The sequence below is a fragment of the Aulonocara sp. 'chitande type north' Nkhata Bay genome, linkage group LG20, assembly GCF_057382095.1.
Source record: "Aulonocara sp. 'chitande type north' Nkhata Bay isolate Kocher_YH1m ecotype deep benthic linkage group LG20, A_spYH_male_GT1.1, whole genome shotgun sequence".
NCBI lineage: Eukaryota > Metazoa > Chordata > Actinopteri > Cichliformes > Cichlidae > Aulonocara > Aulonocara sp. 'chitande type north' Nkhata Bay.
In genome coordinates this window covers 35,761,888-35,783,427 of record NC_141363.1, presented here as the reverse complement: position 1 = coordinate 35,783,427, position 21,540 = coordinate 35,761,888, and the positions used below count along the sequence as shown (strand labels likewise).

Below are 21,540 nucleotides of genomic sequence, written 5' to 3'. Positions count from 1 at the left end.
TGGATGCAGGGGACTTTTTAAATTATTATTTAAAAGCAAAATCCATTAATCCCCATTACATGAGGAAATACAACAGTCAAATGGCCTTTTTGTTGATCGTGTTCTTCTTTTAAACCCAGTATTATGGGTGACTAAATAGAAAGTGAAACAAATATTAAGCATAAACCTACGTTGAAATTATGGAAAAGGACACAGCATATGCGTAAATACGCATGAACACTGTTTGTTTTTAGCCTTTAAATCATCATCAGCTTTATATTTTAGGGTTGCACATCGGTGAGGGATCACTCAAACTAACCACTGTCTTTAAGTTTGCATTTATGAATTACTTTAGACGAAGAAAATGTAGGTTATGTTTAAAATATTTATTTCATGCACAATGGTAACATTGAATTAAAACTGACTTTCTGATTGAATTTGCATATTATCGATGAACTAAATGAATAAAAGATCACGTAGATTAAGGGTACATTGGATTTTTTTGCATACGTTCAGAGAGGGCATTCCTCCGCATCCACAACAGTCCCGTCTTCAGTCCATCTGTACGCTGTCCACGTCTCATTGGTTCGGATGCGCGGGGTTATGCAGGGCGACGATTCTGTTTGGACCTTCCTGCTGTCACATTAGGGTGACGAAAGCGAGGATTGGCTGAGATCCGTTCAGCAGCGGTTTAGATTGGCCGATGTGTCGTCGCGTGGCTTCATAGATGGCAGGTTAGTGGTGCTGATGCTGTGACAATGGGAGTCATCCAGATATGCATCATCTGGCCCGAGTGTGCCTGAAAGACAGCAGCAGGACCCAGGCTTGTTGTTATTTTAAAGGGACGGAAAAGTAGCAGCAGAGACACGAGGATCATCCTGCTGCTCTGAGAGGGTGAGTTTTACGCACGGAAAACAAACTGGCATGCTGGGGGCGGGGGGCCTCATAGCTGTTTTTGGTGTGAAGTGGGGGGGGGGGGGGGGGGGGGTAGCTCTGAAGTAGGTTGTTAGCAGGACCGCTCACTGCAAGGATCAGTAGCTCCTGCCGGATTTCTCGCATCCATTTACGATGCGTTTGCCTCTCCCTGGACGCACAGCGCTGAGCACGCTGAGGCACTGTTAATGCAGCGGCTGAAGGAAGGCAGCTGTGAGTCAACTCATCCCCTTGGCCGACTGCATTGCGGAGAGAGCATGTCTTGCAGAATAGCATATGTCAAATATTCTCCACATGCCCGAGACCCAGGTCATGGTGTTATTGTGATGAAGTCTTCATATTGTTTTACATCCTGGGATGTATTTCATTGTATCCAGTCTGATGCAACTAAAAATATGTTAAATTACAAGAAGAGCTCTCATCATCTTTAGTGAAACTCTGAACAGCAGCTGTGCTGCATGTGCACTGATCTGTAGTGAATTGCGTTGCATGCTGGGATTTGAAGTTTAATGAAGAGTATTTAGCTATAAGTCACCACTGTTAACACAAATGTTATTTTTGTTGCTGTAAAAATGCATTTTGGCTTCTCTTTGTTTTCTAAGTCTAGTGATGGGAGTGTTCAGCCGACAGAAGTTTTTCCAAGAGCTCGCTCATGGCTGCCTTCTGCCCACAGCTCAGCAGGGCCTGGAGCAGGTATGGCAGCTGCTGGTTATCTGCCTGCTATGTCGACTTATCTGGATGTTCGGTGAGTACAGAGCTTTTGCACCCCAGCCAGTGTTATCAGACCTTCACTTTAATCTCTAATCACATACATTATTCTTTATTTTTATCTGGCTATGTCAGGTCTTCCTTCTTTTGTGAAACACCTGGTCACAGTGGCAGGAGGTTTCTACACGCTCTACCTGTTCTTTGAGCTGCACATGATCTGGGTGGTCCTTCTCAGCCTTCTCTGCTACCTCTTCCTCTTCCTGTGTCGCCATTCTACCATCCGAGGCACCTTTCTCTCCATCACTGTGCTCATTTACCTGCTCCTGGGGTAAGAGAGTCCTCTTGTGTTACTTGACAGTTCAGTATTACACATTAGGTGTAATACTGAACCAAAGAGCTTCTTTAATAATTCATTTTCCCAATGGGGCCACATGAGAAGCTGGAAGTGTTGTGGGGGTTACATAAATAAGCTGAACTCAATCTAAACTGCTATAAGCAATGAAAATGTGAAACAGGCAAAGTGAAAAAAGCCCAAATTTTGTCAAATCACAAAGCTGGTCTTGACAGCTCCATCTCTGGATGTGTAAAGCTTGGTAAGGAAAAAAGTCCTTGTTGCTTTTGCAGCTTCGCTAGCAAAGCTTTAGATGTCCATTTTCAGTCTGCATCAGTCAACTTCTTGTATTTCTCTGTGTGTTTAGTCTCGTAATGATGATTCAAACTGTAATCCTCAAACACAACAATCTGCTCTCTGTAAACTAAGCACAGTTCTATAGATGACTCCAGTAAATAAAAGCTCAGAAGTCAATGTCTTCTTAAAAACTCTGCATTCTACATCAAGATTTCTTTTTTAACGTGAGCTGACATCTGTCAGGGCTAGCAAACACATCTGTCATAAACACTGGTTCCAACACGTTACAACGTGCTTTCACACTGGTTCACATGTACGCATGTAAAACATTTTTAAAAAGCACCTGAATTCAAAATAAAAGCAACAAAGTTTATTGTGATTTCCCCCAATATTTCTTTAAATGTATGATGTATACTTATTCACGCCTAAATCCTAATTTCCAATTGACTTTAAGCTTGTGAATTCGGGAATTTGGCCGATTTGGGAAAACTCAAGGAATGGTCTTTTCTTTTCATTACGACTACCTTTCCTTTTCATTTCATCAGGGAGCTACATATGATGGATACCACTAACTGGCACAAGATGAGAGGTAAGACAGCCATCATTTGTCTCTTAAATGTGATTGCTGTCTGTATACTTTAATATTCCCATTAGTAATGTCTAATTTTGGAATACAACAATCATTTAAATGCTGCTGCTGTCATCCAGGTTCTCAGATGGTGGTTGCAATGAAAGCCATTTCTTTGGCCTTTGATTTGGATAGAGGTGTTGTGACCAGTGTGCCCTCACCCATTGAGTTCATGGGTTATATCTACTTTGTGGGCACAGTCATCTTTGGTCCCTGGATCAGCTTCAACAGCTACAAAGAAGCTTTAGAAGGCCGTAAGCTGGTAGGTGCGATACTATATCTTTTAGATCTGAGTGAGGATTAATTAAAAAAAAAGTGAAAGAACAGCTGATGTTTCCTTCTTCTCCTTAGAGCCTTTCGTGGCTTTTAAAAGTGTCTGTTAGCTGGGTGAAGAGCCAGGTCTGCCTTGTTATTTCCAACTGTGTGGCACCCTACCTCTTCCCTTATTTCATACCCGTTTATGGAGACAAGCTGCTACGAAGGTGAGGAGAACACACACATTCATACTGTAAACAAATGCCTGTGTATTCTTGACTTGGTTTGTGGCTTGCTGTTCTGTTAAGATAATGTGTCTGTCACCTGCTTTGTTTACAGCAAAAAGAGGAGGAAGATCAGGTAATTAATTGCCCACCTCAGTGACTCTGAATAAACCAAACACTGTAGGCATGCATTCCTCATAATCACCATTTGTCCAAAACCTTTGCTTGCATGTATCTACCCACTTCATCCTCCTCCTCCTCTCTGTGCAGTTATATATGTACCAGGAGACCCCTCTCACCCTCTCATTTACCACAACACTTTCACCAGCTTGATGAAGCATAAATCATCACAAGGCAAGTCAATAAACCTTTTTTTGTCACTAACATTGCTCTCTTTATCCTAATGCTACTCAGGGCTACACCAGCTAAGTATGTTTTTTACTCATCTGTAGTAGCCACTCAGTAAAGTCGGACGTTATTTGAAGCTGGATTGTGATATTCATCTATTTCTTCCCATTTTGGTGTCCCTGCATTAGGTGGCTACTGGCGTATGAGAACACACTGTCTTTCCACTTTAGCAATTATTTTGTTGGCTATTTGAGTGAAACTACCACTACTCTGGCTGGGGCAGGCTTCACCGAGGAGAAAGACAACCTCAAATGGTTAGAACTGCAAGCGCACCTGCTAACCTTGAGTGTGTTTCTCTTTATTCACATTTATAACAGGCCACCGCCCATTTACCTTTTACTTTGCAGGGATATGACCGTATCCAAGCCGCTTAATATAGAGTTTCCTCGGTCAATGGTGGAGGTGGTAACATCGTGGAATCTGCCCATGTCTCGCTTTCTGCACACCTGTGAGTTCAAGACAGGCGGCAGCTGTTTTTGCTTTAGTTTGCCATTGTGAGTGTAATGATTATGGCTCATTTAAATAGAAATTCTTATACCAGCTCACAGATGTTTTTGCTCTAATTTCACAGATGTTTTTAAGAGTGTACTGAAATTTGGGACATTCTCTGCTATAATGGTGACATATACAGCCAGTGCCCTTTTGCATGTGAGTCCTATGCAGACTTTTCCTACAATTACTTTTTTAAATGCATTTTTTTTTGTATCAGTAACTGGATTATTTTGACTGAAGCTCTTTTACCTCACAGGGTTTGAGTTTTCATCTAGGTGCAGTCCTAATATCTTTGGGATTCATCACTTATGTTGAGCATGGTAAGCAGAGTTTTGTGGGGGGTTTTCTCTTTTCCACATTAGAACCTTTCCATTTGGAGAAGGTGCTTAGGTTTGCACTAATGGCTAATTGCACTCACTGTGAAACACTGTTTCTGTTTACTGCAGTGCTTGTAATTTTCCTCTTATGCTGGAAAAAACTCATCTATTTGTTTTGTTTTAATGCACTGGTCTTGTTTCGTGTTTTAGTGTTGCGGAAGAGGCTTGCAGCTATTTTTAATGCCTGTATACTGTCAAAGAAATGCCTGCCAAACTGCACTCACCAGAACAAAAAGGTAAAATGCAGCTCCCTCGTATATTTGTTCTTCTTCTTCAAACAAAAAACCTTTCAATTATCAACCGTTCAATTATTATTATTTTTATTAAAAAGAATTGAGTAAGTTGAGTAAATATGATCATTTCATATTTGAAACAGGGACAAGATTGATAGCCTTCATATAGATGCTCATTTTAAGGAAGGAGATTTTTTACAGTGGGACTGAGCAAAAGTTCTCCAGGCTTTCTGAAGGTCATTTTCTATTTTTCACTTATTTTCAGAACAGTTCACATTCCTGTGAAAATGCTTAATACTGACCTGTGAGTCATTCAAGGGTAAAAAAAAAAGACAGATTTTTAAGCATGACAGTGTTGCCACACACACTTCCAATGTAGTAAAAACAGAGAAGAGCTTTATAGAGTGGAACACTATCAGTCATGGATTGACCTTCCCAGAACCCTGGACCTCAACATTAATGAAGCTGTCTGGGGTCATTTAGACAGAAAACTGAACAAAAGGCAGCCATCCAGCCTGGAGTACACTTCCTGAAAACTGCAACAAAGCTTGCATAAGACTGTTTAGCTGTTTGAAGATTAAAGGTGGTCATACTAAATATTGACTTTCAATCTTAGCATGTTTCAATAAATCACCTTTTTGTTTCTAGCAAATTATGAAGAAATGAAGGGTGGCTTAAGACTTTTACTTAGCACCATATATGTATGTATGTATGTATGTATATATATATATATATATATATATATATATATATATATATATATATATATATATATATATATATATATGTATATATGTATATATGTATATATATATATATATATATATATATATATATATATATGTATATATATATATATATATATATATATATATGTATGTATATATATGTATATATATATATATATATATATATATATATATATATATATATATATATATATATATATATATATATATATATATATATATATATATGTATATATGTATATATATATATATGTATATATGTATATATATATATATGTATATATGTATATATATATATATGTGTATATATATATATATATATATATATATGTATATATATATGTATATATATATGTATATGTGTGTGTGTGTGTGTGTAGGCAGACCTACATATAAAACGCTCATGTAGACGCTCATGTAGACTTTTCTTTGTGTACAGGCTGACCTGTGCTCCAGCTGAGATGCATTGCTCTGTGTGGATTTAACAAGATTTATCATGTAGCAATAAAATGTTATATGATGCATCATGGTGGATTTCCAAACGCTACACAGTATGAAGTTAGTATAAAAAGTAGAATTCATTGAGTGAATATAATCAGTATAACCATCATAAATTAAAATTAATGTCAGCTGCTCTGGATTTAACCTGATTTTGACCAGAAAACCACAGCACACTCTGTACCAGTCCATGACAGTTCATTACAGTAATCTTCACCATAATACTACAAAATAATCACTTTATCCTGCTGTAAACCGCCTGGTATTTTTATGCAACCTTTGAATTATATACAGGAGTTATACTTCAAATTATTCAGTAAGAAATTTCTCATTTTGTGGGGGAAATAGCTTCCTTTCATGAAAAAGGAACACTTCATGCATAGATCCAGTATCTGATTAAAGACTAAAAATGAATTACAACATCACAGGTTAGCTCTAAATTTCCAGTTAATCAAATTTCTCTCGCTGAGCAATCCTCACATATCTCCTGTTTTTATTTCCGTCTTTCACCATCTCTATGAGTGTTACACTTAAATATTCCCACTTGTGTTTGGGGATATTTGCTAACCTGTTTGGAAAGCTGCATTTGAATTTACCTCCCACTTACAAACATTCCCCCTTATTTATGTTCACCCCACTTCAGCAGGACAAGTTAGATGCTAAGATAGTGTGACCACAACTTTATTAACTTCTGCACAATTAACAGCTTACACGGCTAATAAGGGGGGGAAAGGGATGTGTTGAGGATGTCATTCATTTTCCTGCTGCTTAATAAATATCTCCATGCCATCAACTGGAAACAAAAACTCAAATGCATCACCTCAATGAAATTTTGCAAAACAAAAAAAAAGCATACAATGAGAATGAAGTGATGACATTTTTGATATTGAAAAGGACAAATGTCTGAGCAGACTTGCAACTAGATTTGTTGGCATTAGAGTTGCAAACAGCTGCAAAGACTGCTTTTCTTCCAGCTGTTTTATTTGTGAAAATTCTCATTGCACAGACATATATGTGACACTTGAGCAGGAGATGCTCTAAATGGACCTACTTTAGCTCCATACAGCACCAGCTATTTTTCCCTGTTTGTTTTCCCCTCAGAGGAATAAAATTATAACAATTTTATTCCTCATCATCTTACATTTTGATTTACTGTAGCCTTCTTTCATTTCTAACAGGATAACAGGATAAGTCATTATGGTGGAAGACACAAGATTATTTACTTAATGTATTACTAAAGAAGTGTGGACATCAGGTTTTATTGCCATCGCATCTGCTGCGGTTATATTAAAGCAGTCCCGAGGGACTGTCTTGTGCCTTAATTTGACACAATTTGAGAGTTTGCTGACAGGATGCCCAGCAAAAATCCCTTTTTAACACACAGCAGAGCACCGGGAAGGGGAACGTAATCATTTATGCCAAGGAAAAACAGCTTGCATAAACCATAGTACATAATTGGGACATTATTACATTGAAGCCCTGAAATCGTGCTTTTAAATCTTAAGTATTTTGCCATGTTATTAAGTGAAATTGGCTAAAAGAAGGCATTAGTTTTTAAGAGTGTAATAAACATTCTTTGATAATCTTCTTCAACAAATCTGTGTAAGGTTCTCAGGACCCTAATATGAAAATCTTGCAGAGGTTACAGATTTGGGGTAGTAATATTGAGTAAGGAACTTGTTTATTCTTACATTATACCTTCTTCCTCCACAGGGGTTATGGGTGTATATGATAAACATAGCATTCAGTGCTTTGGCAATACTGCACTTGACATACCTCGGCTCAGTGTTCAACTCCAGTGTGGACTTTATGGAGGAGGATGAGGTAAGACATGATAAGAGTATGCTAAGCCCCAGAGGAAAGCGCACATTTTGCAGGATAGAACCAGAGAAGAGATTGGAAAAAGAACATTTTAAAATACAGTAAAATGTGAAATCAAGTTAATGGTATTCAAAAGCTTTAGATATTATCGTTGTGTATATGACTAGTTAGGCCAAATGCACGAGTTGTTTTTGAGGAACCTTTACAAATTCAGGATATGTATAGAAGGCTAGCAGTGTGCTATTGACGTAGCATTGTGACATACTGAAGTCCCAGCATGTTTAGAAGATTAAAGGTGTCTATATTTATATGCCCTGCTATAAAAATGTGGAGCTCACTGTGACATATGAACGTGTGAATTGCTGCATAGGAATGTAACCTTAGTTGTGATATTTATTATCAACAGTTAAAGTAATTTATGGTTTTGCTGGATGAAAGGCCTTAGATGAAATTATTTTCAGTCAGTAATGACAAAAAAAAATCACATTTTGTAAAGATCTTTCAGGAAAAGGTTTAAATGATACTATACACTATACTACTACACATTACTGGACTCACTATGTACATCTCCTTACAGGATAATATCACCCATCATACCATTCAGAAGTGGTCAGAGCTGAGCTGGAACAGCCACTGGGTCACATTTGGATGCTGGATATTATACCGCCTTATTCTCTAATAATAAGAAATGAAGAAAGAGTGAAGGAAGTAATAATGAGAGATGGAAAACTGGTTCTGCACTTCTGCACTGTGACTTTATCCTGCATCAGACCGAAGAGAACAGAATCATCCTGTATACAACAACGAACCAACATTCAGTGTTCAGGTTGCACCACAAGTTGGCTGGGTAATCTATTATTCTAACCTGCTGGGGACTAGTTTTGATATCCATGAAATGATAGCTCGCTCCTCATTTCTTTTCTCTGCGTCGCTCCCTTTTTATCTGAGCCGCAGTTATCGAGCCCTCATGTTGTGACAGCGGTTACCGATGTCTCACTGTGAGTCACAATCAATACCTATCAGCATGGTGGATATTGGCCGCTTGTTTCTGTGGACACACAATAAAGCCCATTATCTAGGTTTCAGCGTCGACTGCGGCAGATGGCCTCAGTCGACGTTTCTCTTCCCTTTTTATGTTATAAAATCGTTTCAGTTTAAAGGGTAGGGGTGGCAGTCATCAATGTCTTCTTATAGTGAATAATTTCTATGAAATGACCTAAATCAATAGTGCAATTGTAGATCTCTCAGTATTTTACAGCTTCCTCCAACTGTCTGTGCGTAGTACTCAGCCCTTTCTAAAAAAAATAAAATAAAAAATGCTCAAAAGAATATGAAACAGCTGAGACTGTAATTTTCAGTGAATGTCACTCAAAAAGAAACGACGAGTACATTTGTGAAAATGTATCTCTGCAGTCCACACAGTCGGCATTCCTCTGTCAAAGCTGGTGTTCATCAACCATCATTAACATCGAAGGCTCCACTCTGCACTGGTGCTATGCAGAGCTTTGCAGGTGCACGCCTACTTGATATAGCTATCTCCTGCCACTTGGGGGTAGTATCAAGAACAACTGGAAATGTGGGTTACTTTTTGTGTTTGCTTTGCTGTTGGTCCTTTGCCTTTATCCACAGAGACTGTATATGAAAGACGGCCACCTCAGCCTCCTCTATTGATTTGTGAAGTCCCATTTTAAGCCTCTAATTTAGCTTAATGGCTGAAACCATCTTTTTGTTATTTTGTTTTTTACTCAGAGGGCACCGTATTTTCCTGAGGAGGTGTATTGCTACATTGTGAGCTAGTGCTAGCTTGGTTAGCAGTCTGCATTCATCAAATGCATTCAACAAAAATGCTATAAAATACAACCAATACTTTAGTAATTAGTGCTAAGTGCTTTTAAAATAAACGAATACAGTTTCACTCACTCACACCGCAAATCTTAATTTAGACAAGCTAACTTAGACAGCTAGCATCCTAATCAACACCCACCAGCGATAGAGGCCACAGCTGCTTATTTGTTGGACATTTTAATATTAAGCCAGTGGGGATTGTTTCATCATGGCCATTTGAAGTATCTGGCACCTTTTCCTCTTTATGTGAACGCTGCTGTGGTTGTTCACTTTTTGGTTCAACCAATCAGCATTCAGACTATTCACCGGTATAGGAGCAATGCACCTCTGACCTGTTGGAGGAGAGCATGCAAACATGTCTCCTTAGCACCTTCTTTTGGTTGTGTTTTCCTCATTCTGTCCTCTGGGTAAACACATAGAGCTACACCAGCAGCGGACAATAAATCAGCTTTGACCCAACCACATCAGACATTTTTTAATTGCCTCCTTTGATTGAGGAATTGCCGTTGGTCTTACGCAGAGACCTACTCTTGCCTATTTTCAGTTTATTGTAGTTAACAGCAGAGACAAAACTTTCCTATAGTTTAGTTAGGGTGTTAGCTTTGGTCTTTTCATGGAATTACTATAAGAAAAAAACTGAAAATGACGAGTCTCGTTCTTTAATAGAGCTTGTCTCTTGAGCATGTGTAAGACAATGAGGAATTAATTTTGAATGAAAAGAGCACAGATTATGGTTACAAGGCAGCAATTTTATTGTCAACAGTAATGATTTCCCTTTTAGTGAATTTTAGATAAAGACAAATATTCAGTAAGTCCATGAATTAAAGTTTGTGGTGGAGTTTCCTGGTGTTTGTATTTAGCTTTGTGTTAATTTGTTAATTTCATTTGAACTGAATTATTTCCTCTTGCTTAGAATAGGTTGTATTAGTATTTTTAAAACTCTGTTATTCCTCAGTGCAGAAAAAAAAAAGGTTTAGAATCAGGGTAATTTAAAATGTGATTACACGATATTAAATATTCAATCTTAACTACAGATTTTTAATACACGGCTGCTTTTAATGACACATTTATGTAATTAATGATGATCTGATAAAATAATACAAGTGTCCAGTCTGTCTTTCCTTAATCTAAACTGTCAAAGGAATTGCTTCTTGCCTAGCATGTCGTGTTAGATTAGAGCCTGAATGTTCGTCTCTGCCCAAGAACAAGTGCTCAGTCTTTGCAGACCTAACATCACTCAGTATTTTAAAACCTGTTCTGATATTTACTTTAGGTCAATGTTTTTTCCCTGTAAATGTGAAGGCACTGGTACACCTGTGATATTTTTATAAAATTTGTAATGAAACCTGGAATGTTGTCTTTGTTTGATTCAGTGTCGACATTTCAGAGATTTTGTTTTCTTTTTAAAAAAACAAATGCCATAAAAACATGGACTGCTGTAATAAATAACTGTTTATTTTAGTGATTTACAAAAATAATGTATCAACTGTTACAAAGTCAATCATGGCATTAGGGTGAGTTGAGAAGGACTGCATGATTTTTTTGATTTTATTTTTTGATCTTTAAGCAAAGATCTGGTCAAACCTGGAGTCTATTTCTGAGCATCCAATAAGCTAAAGAGGACAATGTCAGGAAGGTGACAGAAAAAGGTTGAACGACAGATGGTGATGGATGGAGATCAGGTTAAATTTTTTTTTTTTGCCACTGCCAGGGGTGAGCATATGCTGTATTGCCAGGCCACACAACAGCACAGTCTGCAGGCTCTGGGGAAAAGAGCAAAATGGAGGGAAGGGGAGGTGCGCTCAGCCCTGTCTGCCCCGAGGACCCCCATGTTTACGACGGCAAGACCCAAGCAGTGTCTCCAAAGCCATCTTCACAAATGCCTGGAAGTTATTGCTTCTCTCCCTTCGGCTGTCCTGCGAGGGGGTAAAACACAGACAGATACCTTCACTGGGGACACAGCACTTCATTTCACCCCTATGTGCCACATGTAGGGGATTTCATATGCTGCTCCAATCTGTCAAAATCAAGTCTGCACAAAATAAATGTCTTTTCTAATTATTATTAATATTTTTCTTTAAATAATATAGTTAATATAAATGCTTACCTCCTTGCTTCTTGTTATCATCTCCTTTCTGATCACCTTTCTTCGGCTGCTCTTTAGGACTCTGAGGTTGCTGTGAAATTAAAGTAAAACGAATAAACTCAAGCAGCACAAAATGCAGATTGAGACAAGAGTTAGAATAATAATGACATTCCTACCTTGGTAGTTGACTTCTTGTCCGACTTATTACCTGAAAATGGCACAAATATTCAGATTAGTTTTAAACATTTGGCAGCAAGGCCAACTTTTCTGTAGCTTTTGCTGATTTTATTGGACATGGAGCTCTGGTATGCAAATAAATTAAAATATATTTTTGTATTATTAGGGTTTTTTTGTTGCATGCTACTAACCTTTTGTTCCTGGCATTTTGGCTATCCTCCAGAGTCGATGGTGGGGTTTTTTTGAGAATGCAGTGCTTAATGTGGTGTTCAGCTCGGTCATTTATGGCCCGTGCTTGTGAATGGCTCTGTCACTGGGGCCCCTTCGAGAAAGAGCACCATGAACAAGCAAAGAGCCCCGTCAGCTTAGCAGCACGCCCTACAGCTCTGCAGGTCTTTGCTGAGCCAGGCGAAACCTCGGAGCTGACCTTGTAATACTGCCATTGTGAACCCACTGGAACCATGTGTTCACCTATTGTGCATGGCAAGAAAGTATTTTCATCATATTACAGGCAAAGTGATCATGTTTTTTTTTTTATTATTGTTGTTATTTTTCGGCTAAGTCATGGATCACACTTCCTCCCACATTGATAGAAGGTAACACTTTGTCCTTAGAAATTTAAATGTTTCTGCTACATATTGTTACACTGAATTGGCCTCCAGCCTTGTCAGCACTTTAGGAGTGGATGGTTTTGGCAGGGATCATTAAGTTATACTCAGATTTGCAATGCTTTGCATTTTCTGTGTGGACTAGTAAAATATTGCTGATATTAATCAATTGATTATTTTGCTTCTCAGCGGGTCAAAGTGATCACCATAATGCAACCAAACCATGCATAGTTTTTTCCTATAAGTAAACAAATATAAAGCCCTAATATTTTATTGATTTCTGAATAAAAAAAAACCTATAGCCGTGTACTTAATGAGTTAATGGACTGTTAGATCTTTTGCACCTCAGTCGATCCATGGTCGGTTAATTATTTTGAATGTAACGTTAAATGTAAACGCTGTGAATCATCATCCGGATTCAGCAGCTCCACATGAGTGACTGTGCTGGTTACAGTGTGTCACGTGATTTGACAGAAAAAGCAGCGATGGAGAAAAGCTAAGGAAGGTGAGCGATTCTAGCCGTATTTTACTGAGTTTCTTTGCTCTGTGATCACCAGTCATGTCTTATACGCTGTATTAAATTGTTAGCTCCTAGACTGTGTGTCTAAGCTGAAAATTGAACGGGAAAGTGTTTTTTATGAGCAGTAGTCGCATATGATGTTGTGGCTAACTTGCTAAATGACAGGCTAGCGCTAGTTTAGCTCGTCTGCTTACATTGTTTCGAGAAAATAAAAGCGGAAACCGTTCAGCAGATTATGTCGGTTCTCCTTACGGATTGTTTTCTAGTGTCAAACTCGCATTGCATAACATTTCAGTAACACAACCATTCATTTGCCATTAGAATTTGAATCATTGCTACCTTTGACGCTGAGGATGTGATGGTGGGGGTAATATTTCAGTTTTATCAGCGCATCATTAATACTAGCTTGTCTTTTTTCGACCTCATACAGTTGGTACATGCTATTTTTTTTTTCCGTTAAAGTTGCTAATAATGTGAATTTTGTGTTGTGTCTTGTGACAGGTATCTGCCCTGGTAGTGGCTTCCTTTTTACCCAGAGTGCTTGTGGAATGGCAGCAGTTTGGCAGCAGGTGTTGGCAGTGGACGCAAGGTGAGACTCAGTCAGGCAGCTGGCTTTAATAGTCCAAACTGATGACGAAGCCATTCAGACGTGTAATTGTATATGGATCATTTGTGAGTTATTGCCTGTGCTGTGTCATTTCTTTCCCCTTTTCCAGGTACAATGCTTACCGCACGCCTACCTTCCCACAGTTCCGAACTCAGTACATCCGCCGACGCAGCCAGCTGCTCAGAGAGAACGCCAAGTGTGGCTTTGAGCCAGGGCTGCGCAGGCAGTACCTGAAGCTGCGCAGTCAGCTGCTGGCCCTGCGCTACGGGCCCCTGTCTGAGCAGAGCAGCTTCAGGGCCAGCAGTGTGCGCAGCTCCCGCACCACACTGGACCGAATGGAGGTCAGACCCAAAGAAATAGAAAGGGCAGGAAAAGTAGAACAGGCGAGAGAGTAGGCGGGTGTGGTTGCACTAATTTGGGGGGAAAAGATTTTAAAATAACTTAAAGCTGGAAAGGAAGTTTAGGATATAAGAGCCATCTGGAAGGCTTAATGTGAGTTTTGATCAGTGAGCAACATAGCCAAGCAACACTTTGGTTGCCCGTTCATATTAAACTGAGCAGCTTGGTTGAAATTGCTGGCATTGCCCATGTAAGTGGGCAGTATCAGTAACTTGAAAATGCATGGTAATTTCAACAAGTTTTCAACATTTCGTGGTTGTTTTTGTTTCATGATTGTTTGAGGTCTTGAGTTCTTGCACTCACTCCTTTGAGGTTCTTTCTCTCTCTGCGGCCCCTTCTGCTCTCTGTCAGGACTTTGAGGAGGACCCCCGTGCCCAAGGGGCTCGTGGTCATCGCCGGTCTGTCAGTAGAGGCTCGTACCAGCTACAGGCCCAGATGAACAGAGCCGTCTACGATGAGAGGTACCCAGAAGAGTGCACTCAGAGACCAGCTCACATCCAGCATTTTGTCTCATTGCTTTAAGCAATTAAATTCATTTTTGATTTACTTCTGCTATGAGTAGATGCGTTAGTTTAGATTTACTGGCCGTAATTCTAGTTATGTGGCACTGAGTAATGACTGGATCTCTTATATTGAGTGGTCAGCTGTAGGCAAGGGTTGTGAGGTGTGTTTTATTGATTATGTGCTTACGTGACAGTTTTTATTTGTGACCTCAGGCCTCCGGGCAGTTTGGTGCCCACCTCAGTGGCAGAGGCCAGTCGTGCCATGGCAGGAGACACAACATTGAGTGAAAATTATGCTTTTGCTGGCATGCACCACATATTTGATCAACATGTCGACTCTGCTGGTAGGTAAATGGTTTTGAATTCATTATAATCAATGTGTATACACTGAAAATCTCCATGTATTCCACGCTTCTGTCCTCTTTTTGTTCTTTAAGTTCCACGTTTGCAGTTTGCCAATGATGACAAGCACCTCCTTGCTTGCTGCTCACTGGATGGCACTCTGTCCATTATGACACTCTCACCACCTCCTCCCAGTGTGAAGGTGACCCTAAAAGGTCATGGAGGTCCAGTTACAGACTTTGCCTGGTCTCTGAGCAATGACATCATTGTGTCGACATCGCTGGACGGGACACTCCGTATTTGGAATACAGAGGATGGCCGGTGCATCCGAGAGGTCAGAGACCCAGAATCCAGCGAGTTGCTCTGCTGCACCTTCCAACCCATGAATAATAACCTTACTGTGGTGAGTCCCATATTACATGTGATATAAAAAGATAATACCACAAAACAAAGAAAGTTGAACTGAAATAAAAGTTACTTTTGAAAATCACCTTGAATGAAAGACTAAAATGTGAAAGATGACTAAATAACCGAGGCTAATTGAGTACAGTGAACTCATTATCGTGTTCAAGAAGCCAGTTTGAGAGGATTTGAGTTTTTTAACATGGCGTGTTATCATCAGCTATCAGAAGACGGGTACACTGTTCATAAATGGATGGACATGGTCATCTACAATACTCAGGCTGTGGTGTTTAAACGAAGCTTAACCCTTTAGAACCTACCATAGAACCAAGTCCGCCAGAGCTTATTTTTATATTTTTACATGCTGTAGGGAGCAGTTCAAGTTGCTATACATCAATACAACCATTATAGCCCAAATTTTAATAATATCTATGCATTAAGTCCATAGTAACTACATAAATTGCAAATAAGTGCAATAAACTACAAAAAAAATTGAAAATCATTTTTTTACACATATTTCTAGTTAGAGAAATTTCTAGTTTCTAGTTATATACTGCAGGGAAAACGAAAAAATAAATATTATCATGCAAATTTGCAAAAAAAACAGCATGTGCATTATTATAAACTATTTCCAGCAGTACAATTTGAGTTTTAAGCATCCCAGAAACGATACAGAAAAGCATGAAGTCAAACATAAAAAACACCAGTGTAGGCTTATAAGGCCCTGAAGGTAAAAAACTAAATTTTCACAAAATTGATGCCACTTCCGGTTTCGGGCAGGTATTGGCGGATGTGTGATAGTTCGCGCTGACGTCTATTCCCACGTAGGAAGTGTTATGAACAGCTGATTGGATCAGCAAAGCCTGTTTCTGGAATATTATATTGTTGTTGCTGCAAGTGCTTTTTATGCAATCTTTGCAAAGCTATATGTGGAAGGAAACCTAGGACAAACTGATGGCATAAGTTGTAAGTACAACTCCTCCGGTTTCAAATGCAAAAAAAATTATTGCGCTAGCTTACGTGGTTCCAGTTCATTTAAAAATAGTTACGCAAAATGGAGCATGCCTGCTCCGATTGGTTTTAAAGGGTTAATTGGTGCTAAGTGGATCCAGTGTGGTGCTTCCATAGTTTAGCCTTTCTGATGCTTGGTTTGAACTTTAGCAGGTTGTCTTGACCAAGTCTGTATGCCTAAATACATTGAACTGATGCCATGTGATTTGTCTTAGCAAACAGTTGAAAAAGTGTGCCTAATAAAGTGGTTGCTGAGCATATATCCTTGGTTGCAGAGGATATAATTGATGTATTTTATTTTGCATTATTTTTGCTTTAATGTGTATTGTTTGAAAGGATTAAAGGGATTAGTTGCTGAAAATATTACAATAAATGATGGCTTTCTTTGAAATTCCTAAAGGATCTTAAAGCAAGGTGGATGAATGACAGTCAATAATGTGTGAGTGTGTAGACTGGATGCATGTTCTCTTATTGGGTGATAAATATAACATTTAAAATTGAAATTCAAAATTTCAGGGGCTCGGACTTTAGTTGCAGGCTTCACATTGAATGTGCGTGCTAGTTTTTAGTTGTTGTTAAGATATGTTAAGACGAGACACTAGTTAAACCTGAACAATAACTGTGTAGTCCGTCACCAGATGTCTGCTTACACCTTTACTGTTTTCCGCATGCTTAAAGTCACACTTCAGTTATCCGACACTTTTGGTAAAGGCTGAAAGAAATTACCTTTCTGAGTAACCTCAAGGGACATTTACAGCTTTTATTTCCTTCAAACTTCATAGCGCGCTCTGAAATTAATTCATTGTCACATTTATTCCAGATGTTTCCCCTTTTGTGAGTAAAGTCTAAATTAAGCCTTTCATGCTGAGGCAATAACCTCCAAAGAGAACCCTTTTATCCCAGTCTCAATAACTAAATGAATACTTCCACTGTGCAGACATTGATTAAAATTTTAGAATGAAATGTCAGCCTTTGTGAAGTGGTAAATGTGACGGATAATTTGGATTTCACTTAGCTGTTTGATGACAAATACTTTAACGGATGTACAGAATGTAAGCTGAAAGACGTGTTGTCACAGCAGTGTCCATTTATGCCTCATTAAATATAACATGAGAAAGATAAATTTGGGTTTCGCAGGTTAAATTACAACAGAAAGAAATGGTGCACACTGTCAGTTTCTCCGTGTAGCGCTGTGGAATTATTAAAGGTCTTCATTCCCGGATCTGTGTTCCAGGTGGGAAACAGCAAGCACCACCTGCAGGTGGTGAACATCTCCACTGGGAAGAAGGTGAAGGGGGGCTCCAGTAAGCTGACAGGCCGCGTGCTGTCTCTCTCCTTTGATGCTCCAGGGAAGATCCTTTGGGCCGGTGATGACAGGGGGAGCATCTTCTCTTTCCTCTTTGACATGGCCACAGGTACACCTACCACATTTACATTTGGAAAAGGGCCACATTAGAAATTATAATGAGTTTTTCTCTGAAGAGTATGTCTGCTCTGGAGGGTCAGCAGCTGATCTGTTTCTGTCGGTCTTTGCTGGTTTTGTTCCTCCCGACCCAACCACAGGGAAGCTTACTAAAGCCAAGCGTCTGGTGGTGAGTGAAGGCAGCTCTATCTGCAGCATATCCGCTCGTTCCTGGATTAGCCGAGAGGCCAGAGACCCCTCGCTGCTGGTTAACGCCTGTGTCAATAAGCTTCTGCTGTACAGGTCAGTCTGCAAGATCAAGTCACTGTTAATTAATAAGCAGCTTTGTTTCCACTGTGCAGATTTTAAAGCTGTAACATGTTTACTTGTAATATCTGTTTGTGATTATGCTGTTACGCTGAATTTGACCAGTTATGACACCTTCACATTGGCAGGGTGGTAGACAACGAGGGAACACTACAGCTGAAGAGAAGCTTCCCCATCCAGCATGGATCCCAGCTCGTTCATAGCATCTTCTGCCCCCTCATGTCTTTCAGACAGGGGGCCTGTGTGGGTAAGAAGTCTCCCAGTGTTCCTGCTGTAATATTTGAATACAAAATTAGACCATAGTTTATATCCTGCTGCAGGCAATTCAGTGTAAAACACTGACCAAAATAGCATACCACTGCCTCTGGAATAAAACAACAAAAAAAAAAAAGACAATTTTTGAGAGAGAGAGTACTTTTCCTATGAAGTAAATTGCTAACATGAGACCAGCACGGTTGCAGTGAACCTGTTATGCTTTTATTTATTTTCTTAATTTTCCTTAATTTTAGATTTATGGAAGTTTATAGCAAAAATGAGCCGAGTTTAAAATATGCATGTCCAACCTCTGAAAGCCAGAAGCTCAGGCTATTTCATGTCTTAAAATAGATACTTTCACACATTTATTTAGAAGGTGCTTGCCAGCATTTAAGAGTTCAGTAGAATTTACCCATAAAATATGTGACAACATGAAAGAACTATCTGTGTTTTTGCTGTTTTTCCTGTTTTCAAGAAAAGCATGCAAAACACAGATAGTTCTGTAAATAAATGAAAATGAGTTCTAGTGCTAATCCTCCAGGGAAGTTGGTTTGTCAAGTCATTTGAGATTAGAATCAAAGGTATAATCAGTATTCAAGGAATATTCCAATATTTCCCTTGTGATGATCAACTAATATTTCTGCTCATCCTCACTCAGGCTTCATACTGCTCTAAATGCTTGGTTTAGTCAGGAGAAGAGCTCAAATGGCCTCAGAAAGTGGATGAACTGAGATTATTTTAAACTGTGACTCATCTAAAGCTACTCTGGTCATGTAAAGTCCAAGGACAGAAATATGGAGCCTGTGTGTGGATCCCCTTTTATAAACTATAATGCTGCTCAACCTCAAAGTCTGTCCTTGCTAGATTTAATGGTTTATTTTCGATCTATCAATCATTTTTAAGACTTGTTTTTATTATTAGGTTTGTGTCTCCAGGCAAACTACTGTTAGTTAACCTAATGATTCTTATTGGCCTGTTATTCTTATTATTTGTTGTTGTATATAGAAAAAGAAGATGGAAAGTATAAAGAGACTCTTAAAGATATAAAAGAAATGTTTGAATAAGTTCAGTTAAAATCAGTTGTGTTTATATAGCACCAAATGAGAGAACAGAGAAAACATCAACCATCAGACAATTCCCTTTGAGGAAGCACTTGGTGACAGTGGGAAGGAAAAACTCCCTTTTAACAGGAAGGAACCTCCAGCAGAACAAGGCTCAGGGAGTATAATTTTATTTTCAGGTGGTCATGCAACATCTGTCTGTTTAAATCTGTCAGCAAGCTAAGTCATCAACATTTATGAATAAGCTCAACCTTCATTAAGCGCTCTCCTTCGTGTATAGCCTGTGTTACTTTCTCTTCATGCTGGAAGTGGAAAATAAACAAGCTGTGTGTCTCCGTCCTCTTGTCAGGCGCAGTGTGTGACCACCTGTGCATTTCTGATTTCGCCCAGTATGCATTAGAGTGTGCAGATAATTCTGTGTTGATTCTACTTTCTGCTGGAAAGAGAAAAAAATATATAATATACATCCTGTTGTTGTCACAGTAATTAGTGTGCACCTTGCCTAGAGACAATCCCAAATTAAATCTTCTCAAGCTGTCCTTGTAATGTCTCCACGCCATTTCTTTTTGTGTTTCTCCCTCTGCTGCAGTGACTGGCAGCGAGGATGGCTGCGTCTACTTCTTCGATGTCGAGCGCAACACCAAGGCGATAGTAAACAAGCTGCAGGGTCATGGGGGTCCAGTGTTGGATGTCAGCTTCAACTGCGACGAGAGTTTACTTGCATCTGCTGATTCCACCGGCATGGTCATCATCTGGAGGCGTGAGCAAAAGTGACTGATCCACTAATGAAAAAAACCATGTTAAAAATTAAAAAAAGCTTCCATCCACTGCATATAAAAAGCCTGCTGCTCCTTAACCGTCCAATAACAAGTCTTTAGATTTTCACTGGAATGTAACAGGCTGCGTCAAATGTTTAATGTAATGATACTCAAGTGCAATCAGAACGCCATGCTGTGTAGGTAGGGATGTCTTAGAAATTCATGGTGTGGGAGGTGGGCTGTGTGTGTCAGTGCTCCTACAGCTGCAGCTGAGAAATGGCTTTTTCTTTTTTTTTCTTTGGTTTGTAAAGAATGAACGAGCACTAATACCATGCATGTGTCATGGCTGACCTCAAGTTGGGTGGATACGACCTACTTCATGTGAAGAGAACACATAATTTTCCAAAAAAAACAAAACAAAAAACACTTTATATCACACTGACAGTCCTCTGGCATAGATCTAGTTCACTATTTATGTAACTGTTATTCAATCAGTGTAATCAAGTGTAGTAAAATGGCCTTATTTGCTTTCAGTTGCTGTTTTGCATTTGAGACCATGTGCATGAAACTGAAATCCGGATCAGGCATATCAAATCATGACAAAAAAGATTAAAGGGTGTTTGTACTTAACCTGTATGTGTGTGCGTGTATACTCGGGTCAAGCTGGTTGCTGATTCATTTAATTTATTTCACAAATCCACAATAAACTATTGTAAATGTCAGTTGCCTTTGCTGCCTTTTTCATGGCATACATGGATCTCGGTATAATTGGAAACGGAAATGTGCATACCAGAGGTGCTCAGAGTAGTAAAGTGGTCAAACCTACAGTGTAGGAGAATATTAGTCATAGTGTGGGTCTTCAAGATCTACACTGGAACAGTCATTTCTGGTGTTCAGAGATGGTTTATTGTATATGGAGAGTAGGGCTGCCACGATTAGTCGACTAGTCACGATTACGTCGACTATCAAAATCGTCGACGACTGATTTAATAGTCGACGCGTCTTTTGAAGCTTTGTAAGATCCTGAAAAACGCAGGAATAAGTAGCAGGATTTAAGAGTGTAATAACGGACTGAAACAGAAGATGGCAGCACTGCATGTACAAGGATACCAGCTGCCGTTAAACCCCGAAGAAGAAGAAGCAGCGTCCCAGAATTCATAGCGCAGCCCAGCGCAGTTTCCAACAATGGTGGCAGCTAGTTAGTTTTAATATTGCTCTTATTATTCTTTCTGGGTCACAAAATAAACATTTAACATATTTTCAGGCGAGAATGTAGCTGTGTAAACCTCAAATATCTGCTCAGT

At 39.2% G+C, this 21,540-nt stretch overlaps 2 protein-coding genes and 1 long non-coding RNA gene across 4 annotated transcripts; 2 read left to right on the top strand and 1 right to left on the bottom strand.

Moving 5' to 3' along the window:
- Positions 1 to 699: 699 nt before the first annotated feature.
- LOC147306149 (protein-serine O-palmitoleoyltransferase porcupine-like) lies at positions 700 to 11,690 on the top strand. 2 transcript variants are annotated; one of them, XM_086276741.1, is made up of 15 exons: positions 700 to 873; positions 1,520 to 1,657; positions 1,756 to 1,948; positions 2,794 to 2,837; positions 2,957 to 3,138; positions 3,228 to 3,358; positions 3,471 to 3,491; positions 3,770 to 3,784; positions 3,892 to 4,017; positions 4,111 to 4,211; positions 4,335 to 4,411; positions 4,512 to 4,575; positions 4,783 to 4,868; positions 7,826 to 7,936; positions 8,511 to 11,690. In XM_086276741.1, the coding sequence occupies exons 2-15, from the start codon at positions 1,522 to 1,524 to the stop codon at positions 8,610 to 8,612; spliced, it is 1,389 nt and encodes a 462-aa protein (XP_086132867.1). In that variant the 5' UTR covers positions 700 to 873; positions 1,520 to 1,521; the 3' UTR covers positions 8,613 to 11,690. The 2 variants fall into 2 exon arrangements, with proteins under 2 accessions (XP_086132867.1, XP_086132866.1); XM_086276740.1 differs by having other exon boundaries at positions 701 to 873; positions 1,515 to 1,657.
- On the bottom strand, positions 11,213 to 12,357 carry LOC147306148 (uncharacterized). The gene is made up of 4 exons (XR_015126583.1): positions 12,233 to 12,357; positions 12,041 to 12,072; positions 11,886 to 11,955; positions 11,213 to 11,694 (listed from the first exon to the last, which is right to left on the bottom strand). It is a non-coding gene; the product is annotated as an uncharacterized LOC147306148 (long non-coding RNA).
- A 669-nt stretch (positions 12,358 to 13,026) lies between these two features.
- wdr13 (WD repeat domain 13) lies at positions 13,027 to 20,958 on the top strand. The gene is made up of 10 exons (XM_086276739.1): positions 13,027 to 13,154; positions 13,671 to 13,758; positions 13,886 to 14,117; positions 14,527 to 14,636; positions 14,892 to 15,022; positions 15,116 to 15,423; positions 17,668 to 17,848; positions 17,997 to 18,138; positions 18,291 to 18,409; positions 20,068 to 20,958. The coding sequence occupies exons 2-10, from the start codon at positions 13,718 to 13,720 to the stop codon at positions 20,250 to 20,252; spliced, it is 1,449 nt and encodes a 482-aa protein (XP_086132865.1). The 5' UTR covers positions 13,027 to 13,154; positions 13,671 to 13,717; the 3' UTR covers positions 20,253 to 20,958.
- Positions 20,959 to 21,540: the final 582 nt, after the last annotated feature.

Bases quoted from the DNA above. Each gene is read 5' to 3' on its own strand.
- LOC147306149 (XM_086276741.1), top strand. From the start codon at position 1,522: ATGGGAGTGTTCAGCCGACAGAAGTTTTTCCAAGAGCTCGCTCATGGC. The intron at 1,658-1,755 runs GTGAGTACAGAG...TGGCTATGTCAG, and splicing joins TCGACTTATCTGGATGTTCG to GTCTTCCTTCTTTTGTGAAA. The intron at 2,838-2,956 runs GTAAGACAGCCA...GCTGTCATCCAG, and splicing joins TAACTGGCACAAGATGAGAG to GTTCTCAGATGGTGGTTGCA.
- wdr13 (XM_086276739.1), top strand. From the start codon at position 13,718: ATGGCAGCAGTTTGGCAGCAGGTGTTGGCAGTGGACGCAAG. The intron at 13,759-13,885 runs GTGAGACTCAGT...CCCCTTTTCCAG, and splicing joins GTGTTGGCAGTGGACGCAAG to GTACAATGCTTACCGCACGC. The intron at 14,118-14,526 runs GTCAGACCCAAA...GCTCTCTGTCAG, and splicing joins CCACACTGGACCGAATGGAG to GACTTTGAGGAGGACCCCCG.